Below are 13464 nucleotides of genomic sequence, written 5' to 3' on the forward strand. Positions count from 1 at the left end.
GGACAGAATTATGTTCTAAAACTAAACACATCAATTTTATTTAGGCAAACAAATCCCTCCTTCCCATCTGTCTATGTGTAAAACACATTATGCAAGAGTTTTATGCTTATTTATAGGGGGAACAATTACATGTATACAAATACATTTATTCCCTCAATTTTTCATATAATTTGAGAAAAATCATATACGAAGAAATACATTTTAATACACACACAAATAATATTTAATCCTGAAAGCCAAGTTTGTAATTAGGAGCCAGTTTTCTTTAGTCTAAAATAATAATTTGGTTATGTTCTATTTTTTAAATTAAATTGGAAATTTAAGTTCCATAATACTAAATTTCAGAACAACTTTCTACAGTTGCTTGTAGATACTCCACAGCTGCTTGCCCTGTACCTGGAGATGCCGCCTGATAGAGGATCTTCTCGCCTTCTCTCTCTGGTACAGCTGTGTGGCAGACTGCCATCATTGTGAGAAATTCACAAATGATAGGTGCGGTCGGCTGTGAGGAATAAACACATAATTCATCCCGTTCATTTAAACATTTGACACTAACGGCAGTAATGTTACTTCACGGCCATTTATTAAGAGCACAGCTGGGAAGCATTGGGGGTGTGGGATTACAGCCAATATCTATTACGAAGAAAACCTATTTAAAGTCAATTTATTCGTTCTTCTACTTCCTCATTCATTCTGTAAACATTTATTTAACATGATTTTGTGCTCTTAAGCAGAAATTGTAGAAAAAGATGATGAGTTTGGTTGTTAGTGGACAGAAGAGATTTTCTAGAATGTTCACTTATTTGTTTGTGATTTCTAGTCAGATTGAAATTCCAGGCATCTAACCTTTGAGTGGGGATGATAATGTATGCATTTGTCTGTAATCCCATCTTCCCTTTCTCTAATATATCATCTATATATTTATATCTATCTATCAATCCCTCTTTCTATCATCTGTCTATCTCTCCATCTATCTATCTATCTATCTATCTATCTATCTATCTATCTATCTATCTATCTATCCACCCATCTATCAATCCATTATCACCCACTATCTATCTATTATCTATCTATCTATCTATCTATCTAAAACAAACAAGCAATTATTGAGCACTATCAACTCTTCAGGCTTGAGGAAGACTGAAGAGTGAATCCTTTCTGTAAGTATCTCAGATCTGATGAGAAAAGAACCTAGACACTAAATAGTAAACATCTTCCTGTCTGACTTCTAGAGAGAAATGTCATTCAAATTGGTAAAGAAAACCTGATGTATGTCAATGTTGTATAACCTCCAAAATAAAGTAAACCAATTGAGAAGGTTAAGTTGGGTTATGGAAACAAAAGCTGTTTAGTCTGAGAGTGGACTAAGCACACGCAGCCCAGCAATGAAGCTTAGACTTTTGGAGACGGAGCAAACCAAAGTGGCTGCACTGTTTATTGACAGTATGCTAAGGACTGTAAAGGGAACATGCAAATATCATGTGAGGTGACAGGAGATGCTGGCTGTCCATGAGATATGGAGATAGCTGTATGGATGACATCTGAACTTCATGAAGAACCGAGAACAGATAATTCCACAGGGAAGAATTGCATGTAACTGAAAAGGTCCCAAAGGGAGAAAGACTGAAGTGTCTGAAAAAATAAAAGAAGGCCATGGTGGCCTCTGGCAGGGAGAAAGAAAAAGTGACACAAGACAGAGTGGTGATGTAGGATGGGGTCAGATCAGGACACTTTGTAAGGAAAGAGGGAAGCCAGGGATGACTTGATTCCAGGGCAGTTCTCATTCCATCAGTGAAGACACAAACCAGGAGATTGGGGGGGGGAAGAGGGAGAAGGCTGGAGAACACTGGCTGTCTGGACAGGGGAAATGTAGGCAACACTTAACTGCAGTAGATACTCAGGCTATGTCGTAAGTCAGGATGAGCAGGTGGTGCTCTTGCTCTTAGCAACACAGTTAAAACTATGACACCTGAAGGAGAACAGAGGCATTCTCTAACACTATATGCAAGAAGAGATTCTGACTTATGATATAGCACCTTGTGTTTTAGTTTAATTTCATTTTTTGCTGTTTTTAAAAAAGAATGCCCACTGGCACTTACATATTTTATATTGCTCAACTAGGTAAGATTGTTCCGTTTCTGTATTCTATTGTGTTCTCTCTATTTCTCATATCTACAACCCTCTCATTCCTACTTCCATTTTTCTCCCCACTCTGCCCTCTATATACTTTCCAATTTCCCTCTAGCTTTAATAATACATAAATTCTGTTTACTCTTAACAATATCCTAAATCCCCTTCCTATTTAGAGGGAGCATATAAAATAGGCTCAATAAAATCACAACAGAAAGTTCTTCAAATCTAGGGAAAGATTTGACACAGCAGACATTTAGAACATTGGTACACATAAAATAAAATAAATCTAAAAAAGGTCACACAAGTAAAAACAAAAAACAAAAACCATGGAGGGCAGCAGAGAAATGCTTATGAGTGCTCATCTATTGGGGACAGATAACGCTCTGGTGACACTCACATGGTTATTCTGGAGGTTTTCCAGCAATGATGGGTCATTAAATGTTTTTTCATCTCCAAACTGTGAGCTCTGCCTAAAGTGGGAAAAAAATAAAGTAACGTTGGTTTGTTTATACAGACTTGCTTACTCATTTACTTTTATCTAATTATGAATGATTACCCTCAATAAATTCAAATAATTGATTTCATGACTATAATTTTTTAAAAAAGAGTCTAAGTATTAATGAGGTTATTAAAATAGGTTTTTACTTTGGCTGCATGAGAACTCTTTATATGTAGTGACATACACAAATGATCTTATGAAATATAAAAATGTGAACAATAATATATTTACATAGTTTTTCAACATTTATACATATGTGTAAAAACAGTTCTGAGTCTATCATCTTATGTTGTACAGAAAGGAAAGCAATGATGAACGTACGTATATGGGATTTGTATTGTGGCTGGCTCTTTACATCAACAAATGAAAGAAATATGACCTATACTAACTTTCTGATCTATTATTAATCTCATGACTATGCACTTAAGAAAATCAAACCAAGAACAAGGAGCATGTAAGTGGGCACGTCAAAATACTTGAAAGTATCTTGAAAATCTAGACATGAACTTTGTCTGTACAAAAGTTTCAGAATTGACTGAGGAAAAACCAACATCTCCAAGGAAGAAGTAATCATAACCTAGAAGTTCTTAACCACAATTTAATTTTAAGTTACAGAGTTTTGACAGTGGTAATGTGTCAAGTTCCAAGACTTTCTTACACATCTTAAACCCATGACATAAAAAGGTGAGATCATAAAGGAAAATATAATATAACCGATAGCATCCTCAAAATTGATGAAGTAAAATCAATGAGTGCTTGGAATATTATACAGCTTCCTTTACCAGTGTGTGGCTGGTTAATTACCAAAATTATATAAGATATTTTTGTTAGCAGGTTGTAGTTAAGGGTTCTCAAAATTATTATCAGCATTATTGATTTAGTATAAAGTATGGGGACCAATAACTTTTAAATGACTTATCAGTGGGTGGATATAAAAACTGACACATTTCTCCTATAAATATTGTGATTTATAAAGAATAGTTTTACTATTGGGCTGAGAAGACAGCTCAGTGGGAAAAGGCACTTGATGGCAAACCTGATGACCGGAGTTTGGTCCCTGGAACTCCCAGGTGTAAGGTAAGAACTGATTCTACAGGCAGTCCCTAACAAAGGCTTCCACTCTGTAACATATTAAATAAGAACTCCCTTCTATCAATAGCTTCCATGGGAAACCACAGGCAACTCATCCTCTAGCAAGGTAGCTTGATTAGGATGATTCATGCACAGTCATCACTACACCCCTTAATCTTACAAAATATCTACTTTTGGTAAAAAAAAAAAATAAGCAAAAAAATTTAGGAAGCTTATGTTATTTAAAAATAAGAACTATGCTAAGTGTATGAATATTTAAAATTATAGGCATTTACACATTGCCTGCATATAAAAATGCAGGCCAACATCAACACATCACATCTCCCCCCCCCCCCCCCCTTAAAAAATTTCAAGTGGCACTTTGCTCATAAAGAAACAAAAACTTGGTGGCAGACAGACAAACAGGGTATGGACCAGTTAAGAGAAAGAGGAGAAATCATGTCTAGCTTCTGCATCATGTGTAGCTTCCTATAGCTTCAAGGCACACAACATTTTAAGTAATTATTCATTAATTAGACAAAAATGAAGAGAAAACTCAGAAAGTACCCAGCCTAATCAATAACGCCTATGTTCTAATCACAGCATAGACCATGATCTGTTTATTTATTATTTATTTGATTTCAGTGCGCAACCCACTAGGCAAGGGAGTACCAATGAGTTATAACTTTACTACCTTGACAAATTCCTCTCAAACCGAGAAAATCAGAAAATAAACAAGAAGACAGAATATGGTCAAGCTGCAGTTTCCATCTTAATCCTGCACGGTTTGTTAAAAAGCACTCCTGGGAAAGGCCTAGGTTTCCTGTCTCAGTCAGAAAACAAAACACACAGATATTAATAGAGCTGACTATGCAGTGATAATTATTTCTGCAGACAAAAAGACTGAAGGAAAATCAAAAGCTGAAGGACAAATTGGGAAAAAAATCAAATGTATATGATTGAGGTAAATTCCTACAAAAGAAAAAAATCTCATGGATAAAATAAAACAAGATCAACAGTGACACGGAACATCAGGCAAGAAGACAAAACTCACAGCTCATGGGGAAGGCAACATCAGTGGCCCTGACCTGATACTCACTCCAGCCTCATTACAAGGTAAACAGCAATTTGACAAGAACAAAGTTTGCCAACTCTGTGTTGTTACAATTGTGGAAAAAGAATGAAATATCTATTTAAAAATGGAAATTGGTGCATGCAGTTTCTAAAAAGCATGTGTGGTGGCATCTTAGCTCTAGGGAGGCTGAGGCAGGAGGATTGTAACTTCGAGGCTAGCCAAAAAGAGTAACGGGGTAAAATTTAAACTATAGGTCCTTGATTTAGTAACTCCTGTTCTAGGAATAATTATTTACTTAGTATGAAATGTCGTACATAGAAAAGTTTTTTGGTGCATTTTCAATGTCCAAATATTATCACATGAGAAAATGGAGTCTCTCCTTTGTGTTCTTAGACTTGTTAATAAAAAAAATTAGGACTAGGTTCAGAAGAAGCCTTGAGGAAAATTTTATTAGTGTCTAAAAGAAAAACCCCAGGGCAGCAAGCTGTGCATCTGTGTAGGTCCCTGGAAGAATAAGATGGAAAAGGGAGACAGCAAGCCTTGTTTTCTAACTAGCTGTGGCAAGAGTGCAGGTTGGGGTTGTCCAGTTGCAACTTAGAAAAGATTAAGGGGGCAGGAGAGCCAGACACAGGTGGATCTTTGGAAGTTGGAGGCTAGCCTGGTCTACACGTGAGTTGTAGAACAGCCACAGCTAGATAGTGAGATCCTGTCTCAAAATAACAAACAAACAAACAAAATCACTAATACTACCACCACCACCATCAACAACAAACAAACAAAAAAGAAAAGAAACAGAAAGAAAAGAATAACAAAGCATGTCCTGCCCACGGCAAATACAGATGGGGGAAGGTAGAGAGGGAGGGAGGGAGAGGGGAGAGAGGGGGAACTTAGGCTTTTGTGAATAAGGCTCAGAGAACACCTGTTTCACAGCTACATGTTAATGAACCCAAACTGAAAACAGGAACAAAATCCATGATAGCCACTTGAAACACGTGCCTACACCACACAAGATCAATGCGCACACACAGTGAACACAGGCAGCTCGTGCACATGAACAAAGACACAAGCAGCGGTGTGACTATGAAGATTGCTTTCCCCTGTCTTACGAATGTCATCACCTCAGTGAATGTCACCACCTCAGTGAATGTCACCACCTCAGTGAGAGTGGGGAGCAGGTTCCTGAGACTAGGATGTCTGCTCAGAGCAGCAGGAAGGCCATGGCTGGCTTTATTGTTCAGAAGCAAGCAGGACAAACTTCAAATGAACACTGCAGATGTCCTGAGTACACAGAATTGTGTTTAAACGCACACACACAAACACACACAGAGGCGCACACATAAACTCTCATGCAGGAAATTTCTTATTTGGCGGCTGATGGTCTGTGCCTAGTGTTCGCTTTACTTTTTTTTTTTTTTTCTTTTGACATAGTGTTTTGATGCCTGTGACTGTTCTGGTACTGTATCCTGTGGTGGCCTTGAATTCCTGGTAATCCTCCTGCTTCAACCTTACAAGTGCTAGGATTGTAAGCATGTGTCACTATCTCTGGCTTAGAACTCAATGTTACAGAGATAAAAATATACACCTCTCAACACAAGTCTAAACATTTTCACATGAAAAAATTAGAAATCTCCAGGCAAGCTTTAAGCAGACAGAATTCAGGTTGTGTTTCATGTGTACCTTTAAATTGTTTGAAGCTGTTTTTATGCATAATATGGGTAGAGAATAAGGGGTCATCAGGACCACTGTTCTGACTAAGAAACAATGAAGAATCCGAACATGGTACAACTCATTGGAGGCAGGGCTTCAAAAGATCCTTTTTCTTTCTTTCTTCTTTTAATTTATTATGTATTTAGTGTTCTGTCTGCATGTATCCCTGCAGGTCAGAAGACGGCACCAGTTCTCATTACAGATGGGTGTGAGTCATCATGTGGTTGCTGGGACTTGAACTCAGGACCTCTGGAAGAGCAGCGAGTGTTCTTAACCTCTGAGCCATCTCTGTCAGTTGGAGATGATGACTCACATGACACATCTACTTTTGCATCCAGCCACTTGCAGGGCTGCTATTAAGGTGACCCTATACCAGCCAGGTGTGTGCTGGGACAAGTGTGTCTCTTAATTCAGGCCAGACCGGAAGAGACCTTTGGTCTTTTCAGTTCCATCTCCACACTCATCACATGGTCCCCAGTCATCAACTTTCCCCAGGAAGTTGTTTGGCAAGGCTCCTCTAGCCAAAGGTAGAAGGACAGACACCCCTGGACGCCCCTCTGGGAACAGGTCTGGGGTCAGCCAGTCACTCTTGGACCTTGCTTAACCTCCGATTTCTGCTGCTCCCTGGTTTTGTGCCTGTAGTCGAGTCACTGTCCCATGACCACATACAGTGCAGTCGCAGGTCTCTGGTGAGATGAGTTTTCTTCTTGTATTCTAGAATTATCGTTATTGTTATTACTATTATTACTATTATTATTATTATCACTTAGCGAACAGCTTTCAGGGATGGGGTAGGGACTGGATCCAACACTTATGAGGCCCTTGGTTGGGCACTTTGGTTTCTCACACTCAGGGAACCTCCATAGGGAACGCTATAACGTGGCCTCGAGCCACAAGCTCTGTAGCTCTTCCTCCTCAACAGCAGGCCTTGGTGGGAACCTCACACACTGCTCTTGGACAGCTCCTACTCATTCCCAGTCACTCTTTGGCAAGCCGTTCACGAGGCTCGGTGTCTTGGCTTTCTTTCTTTCTGTTCTGCAGTTTCCTACTGGCATTCTTCAGAGTGGCTTGTTTCCTTTGCCTTCCTTAGAGTCAAGAGTGTCTTTTAGATCTTTCGCCACTAGGTGGCAGGTCCTCCCTTCGCCCAACTTTCTCCTGCCCATAGACATTCCCAAGCTTTGAAAGGAGACTTCTTTCACTTTTCCTTAAGTTGTTCCAAGAAACCAACAGGGACCACCAGGCAAGAGTGCTCCAGCCACGGTGAGATTAGTGCTGGTGTAGGTGATGCTGTTGGGCTAAACTGTACAAAAACACTTGGCGAGCACTGCTAATCATTATTCCATAAGATCTGGACTGACTCTTGGCTACGCTCACAATCTAACACCTAAAGCTACATAATAATTACCCGTGGCAATGATCACAGAGAAGCAGAGCCCTAGCTCACGGCAAGAACTCCTCTTTCTACCCAAATGATTCAATTCTGAAGTGAAAATAATCTCAATCCCAGGAGGGAGGTATATTTTTCTCTCTTCAACACTTCAATGACAGGCGTTAACAGCGTCTTGGAATCTCTCCTGTGTTGGAGGCCAGGTGAACTGAAGCCACTGACACATGCTCCAAGAGATACTGTGTGATGTAAGAAGCTACTGGAATAGCTTGCACAGTGTGTCAGCCTGGACAAGCTCACAGCCCACCATACAGCCATCGCGTGGAGGATGGCTTCCAGACAGTGCCACGTCTCCTGGGCAGCATGGGGTAGCGCTCCTTTGGCAGCACGAAGCAGTTTTCTGAGGCAATGAACAGGGTGGAATAAAGCCTGTTTGGCTGGCATCCTCTCTGACCTAGGGACTGACCCTTTCCCTAACCTACTGGACCCTTCTGCCACTACTGAAGGACTTTCTAGTCCCAGCAGTCAGAGCACTAATTTCTCTCTCTCTCCTCTCTCTCTCTCCCCCCACTCTTTCTTTCTAGGGTCTGCACCTCCAGGTTTTTAAAGATCCTGTCCCTGAATCAACATTTCTTGCTGGAAGATTTAAGTTTTAGCCATGAGCTTGTTACTCAGAGTCAAGTCCAAGAATTTGAATGGGTGATTAAATTCCCTGTTTTTGCTAGATAATGATTGGTTTGGATCAAAGTAATGAGACTCAGTTCCCTGGGTGACTGCAAGTATTTCTGAAGGCAATTACAAAAGAGGAGTTATAAAACACTGTGTGAAAGTCTGCACCAGTGAATAAACAGCCTGCCAAGGGGACTACTTTGAAGACTGACGCTAATGTAGATGTGTTAGATCGCATTATTATAAGGGCATGCCGGGAAGAATGGTTCAGCGAGCCTACCTTTTACAGCAGAATAAATAAATGCCACTCACTCCACACATAATTATAGGCTAGGATGAAATGAGAAAATAACCAAGCAGAAAAGAGAAACCAGTGTAAGCTGCAGATACTGTAATAATATCACAAACCACTGAAATGACTGCAGGGCCGGCACTAAGAAATTGCCTCTGGAGGATCACCTCACAGTTATTTACTTGAAAAACAATGAGAATATAATGTGTCTGTATCAATTAGTTAACAGAAAATGAAATAATCTGTTTTGTGAGATTTGCTTGAGAATATTAATTGTACAGAGAGCACGGTGGGATGAAACTGGCCTAGAGCACACACTGTAAATGTTACTGACAGGGACATCTGCTGGTCCTGTTTACACTCAAACTTTCCAAAGTAAGTTTCTAAAAAATGAGAAAAATAGTTAGGGCTATATACAGTTCTTGAAAGTAAGCAGACCTTAGGATTACATGGGTATTGGAAGTAAAAGGTGTTTTTTCTCTCTAATCCATTCAGTATTTATAGTACCAATTTAGATAATGGCTTTAATAGAAAGGAATTAGTTTGCAAGGTTCCACGAAAGTTGATGTTCTAGGCAATAGGAGGAAAACAATGCCAATTTTGGAGTAAGTGACCACATGTTGGGAAGCCATTATCTCTGCAAACCGCCAATATCAATATATTTTAGAGAATTTCAGCCATCATCCAATATTTAATAGCAAAAGAGTGTGTTCCAAAGGGTTGAAGTGTTATAAGCTTGCCTCTAGAACCAAGTATAAATACGCTGTCTACCCATGTGGATTTTCTTGACATTTTTGTACTGGTGCCATTTCAAGCATACGATTAAACGTAGACGGCTCCAAGCTTGTTAAGTGGCTTTCAGTCAACTTCTCATTGCCAGATGAAGTTGCCAAGCAGACACTGAGGAGATGACTTCCAGAGTTTCAGTGACAGAGTCTTCCAGACTCTCTCTGGAGAAGCAGCCACATGGAGACGCTGTCAGACACCGGAGCACAGGGCTCCACCAAGACCACATTTGATCTTGGTCTCCTCAGTCACATGAGACCAGTCAGATGACAGGGCAAATGCCCGGCTTTTGAAAGTATGGAGTCGTGTGTGAAGCTCCGAGCTACCTTTCCTCCACTCAGCCAAAGGGTAGCCCTTCCTTCTACTTCCTTAGAAACTTCAGCAACTGTCCTGAAATACTTTTCAGTTAGGAAAACACTAAGTGACAGGGGTGGGGGGCTCGAAATGCAAAGCTATCCTGTGCTTCAAAGGAAACAGCAGCCCTTAAAGTGGATAGGTGTGTGACGGAACCACCACTTTTTGTCATCAGGCTCAGCCGATTGCTCCCAGGTCTGCCGGTTGAATTCTTAGGCAGACTGCTTACTGGCTTTGCGATCTAAATTCTTTCAACTTGAAAGCAATCATATCACACATACGATGAGGAGTGAGAACCACCGGTGCTAGTCTTCTGATGAGACAGTTGATCTTCAAAGTTTCCCACTCAAGTGAGTGTTGGTGGTGACCACAGTTTTCCGGTGAGCCCACTCAGGCAGTTAGTGACTTGTTTGAAGGTCAGGTCAGGATCTGAACTTCAGTGGTCAAAATCCAAAGTTCACATGCATAGTCATTCCACAAGACCCTACACATTTTCACAAAACTGTACCCCCACCTTTGCAAGCCTACATACAAGCCTGCATATGGAAGACCCAAGTACACACCTTTGCCAAAATGTGACAAAGTGTCTTCCCTGGTGTTTACTTTTAAAACACTAAGTAACTAACTACTTTTAGATTCAATGGCAAGTGAAAATATACCATTTATGAAAAAAAACTGGAATATTCCATTTGAACTCAGCTTTTCCCCAAAAGATATTATATTCTTTAAGAAAATCACTTATGGGCAAGATAAAATGACACCATCTCTTTCCAACAGTGATTGATGCCCGAAACCTCCTCTGCTCCAAGTACAATGTTTGAAATGATCTGGGTCAATAATATAACATTTGCAGTTAAGAAAACTGAACCATGCCATGTAGGGAGATAAGTGGATTAGTTCTCTACTACTAAGCAGAATTTAAAACGAGTAAAATTACAGTGCTATAGGCAAGCAGCAAATAAAAAGACACACAGGTTCACTCAGATGGTAACTAATCACAAGTCAAGGAGCACCCACAGCAAAAACTAAAACTACAGAGTCACAGGACCCAGTAAGGAGGGGTGTGTGCAACGCTTAGCTTGAATGGTCAACCAAAGATAAAATGCTCTGACACACTGAGCAATAAGAAGAGTCATTTAGCTGTGATAGTGTCAGAATCTATGGAACTCCGTGTAATGGACATTGATGGTGCCACTTGTCACGTGAATCGAAAAGCTGCTTCAATTAGTAGCTGTGAGTATTGGGGGGTTTACTAAAAAAACTTATCAAATCTCTACTGAAATAAATTCCATGTAGTTTGAAAACTTGTTTTGTGACTGGACTCCAATGAATAGTGGAAATACAACTTAACCACAAAGTATATGTAATCCAGATAAATAGAAAAAAGGCTCAATATTCTCTAAAATCAATATTCTCAAAATTTTTTAAAGAAATCATAATTTAAAAAATTTTATTTGCTACTAAATCATGGCAACTCATACCAATAACAAAATATACTAGATAAAAATGTAAATACATGGATGAAAGGATTTTAAGGTAAAACAAAACAAAGTCTCAGAAACTTCCCATAGTAGTGAAATTAAACATACAATACTCTAACATTAATAAATCTAAAGCAATGCTAGAGTTGGGATTCATGATGTGAAATTCACAAAGAATCAATAGAAAGTTTTTTAAAAAACCTAGTGAATAATGCTGCATTTACTCTTAAGTTGTGGGTAGTATGATTCTGGAACACTTGTGTCTTCATTTTACAGCCTCCGAAGAGACATTAAAATAATAAAATAATAAAGCAGGAAACTTGTGCTGCTCCGGCACGGCCCAGCATTATCTGTTCTGTAGCTCAGGCAGAAGGGGGCAGTGCTGAGCTAAAGACAAAAGCAAGCTTTAAGAGCTACAGCTGAGGGTTCAGGGAGTTTTCCCTGCCTGGGCACTTTGGCATCGATCCCTACTGATTATAGATAAATAATATAAGACCCTAGCAACCTTTAAAGTTTTAGAATATGTTTATGAAGGTTTTTCGATAGAAAAACCAAAGATAGTTAACAGAGTTTAAGGAATACACACCACAGAGCCTCATCACCCAACACCTGTGAAGACAGCTTCCTGTGCGCCCAGGGAAGCCTGTTTAACACAGCGATAGATAAAACAGAACCTTTCAAAGAGATCAAAGTACTACGTAGCTTACCATTCATCAGGCGAGCACCCATAATCCTCAGGTTCAGGGACATGGCTTCAAGAGGAGGGACAGAAAGAGAGGGTAAAATAATCACAGAAAGGCTGGAAACATAAAACCATGAATGAGGGAAGTGCTGAGAGGCGGGTTTCTAGAAAGTTAAGAAAATGAACTTTTAGTTGGATCTGGAAGAATGGCAGTTAGTACAGCGAGCAGAACATGAGGATTTATGGTAACCAGGTAGACTTACAAAGGTACTCCTATCCCAGAATTGAAGCACAGAAGCCACAATGTAGCCAGTAGGAAGTCAATCATTTATATTTATAACCATAACAGTGTTTTAATGACACAAATACGTTGTCACCTAGGGCACAATCATAGGATAAAAAAATTGAAGCTTTGACTGCCTTGGGACAATAACTTCCTAAGAGGGCATGTGAAAGTACGAGTTAACTGTTAATTGTATTTCTTTGAATAAATGGAACCACTGATTTCAAAATGATTCACTCATCAAGTAATTTTCAATCTTGAAAGATGTTTTCATCAATACATTTAATTTTACCCATGAGCCCAGTGAAGCATGGGAAAAGAGGTAGTTATTCCAACTTTCATACAACACCCAAAATACACATCAGGGTAGATTTTCTTATCTCCCAATTCTTTCATTACATATGACAATTAAGTATTTTCCCTTTAAATTAGACTTACTATACACAGGTAGAGTTTAAAATGCATATACAGCTTATGATGAATATAATAAGCTGCTGGAAGTTACAGAATTCATTAACTCCCTAAATGCCTACCCACTTTTAACCTAGCCACAACAAAGTCTATTTCCAAAACATTATGTTTCCTCCAGGGGCAACATTCCCTCTATTTTAGCAGTCACAATGAAGGGATCCCTTAGCCCACTATTCTTTCCTGTCAAAGGCTTGTGTTTATTGCTTAGGAGGAAGCACTCACCCTGCCCATCTTGGAATGGATTTCTAGGAAGTTGCTGGCTTGTGGCAACACACTGTGGAAATGGGCTCTAGCACCAAGGACAATCACTTGTGATTAACCTCAAAGTTTGGGCGCCAGCCCCTACACTGTTCAGGGGAGCACTAGTACCTGTCCAAGAAGGAAACACTGTAAGAAGGTCCTGACAGCTTGTATTGGCATTATACCTGGAGAAGGTCCTGACAGCTTGCATTGGTATTATACCTAGAGAAGGTCCTGACAGCTTGCATTGGTATTATACCTAGAGAAGGTCCTGACAGCTTGCATTGGTATTATACCTAGAGTACGTCCTGACGGCTTGCATTGGTATTATACC

General features: G+C 39.7%; 1 protein-coding gene across 4 annotated transcripts in view; it reads right to left on the reverse strand.

The window, feature by feature from the left end:
• Positions 1 to 13464, reverse strand: part of Atp8a1 (ATPase phospholipid transporting 8A1) — a 221849-nt gene that overhangs the window by 121471 nt on the left and 86914 nt on the right. For 3 of the 4 annotated variants that reach the window (XM_040747152.1, XM_021229666.2, XM_021229667.2), the window contains exons 15-17: positions 12162 to 12206; positions 2531 to 2603; positions 397 to 502 (exon numbers count right to left, since the gene is read on the reverse strand). In XM_040747152.1, coding sequence (XP_040603086.1) covers positions 397 to 502; positions 2531 to 2603; positions 12162 to 12206 — 224 coding nt within the window. The remainder of the gene's footprint in view (positions 1 to 396; positions 503 to 2530; positions 2604 to 12161; positions 12207 to 13464) is intronic. The other variant, XM_021229668.2, reaches the window with a different exon arrangement.

The sequence above is a fragment of the Mesocricetus auratus genome, unplaced genomic scaffold (assembly GCF_017639785.1).
Source record: "Mesocricetus auratus isolate SY011 unplaced genomic scaffold, BCM_Maur_2.0 Super-Scaffold_100006, whole genome shotgun sequence".
Taxonomy (NCBI): Eukaryota; Metazoa; Chordata; class Mammalia; order Rodentia; family Cricetidae; genus Mesocricetus; species Mesocricetus auratus.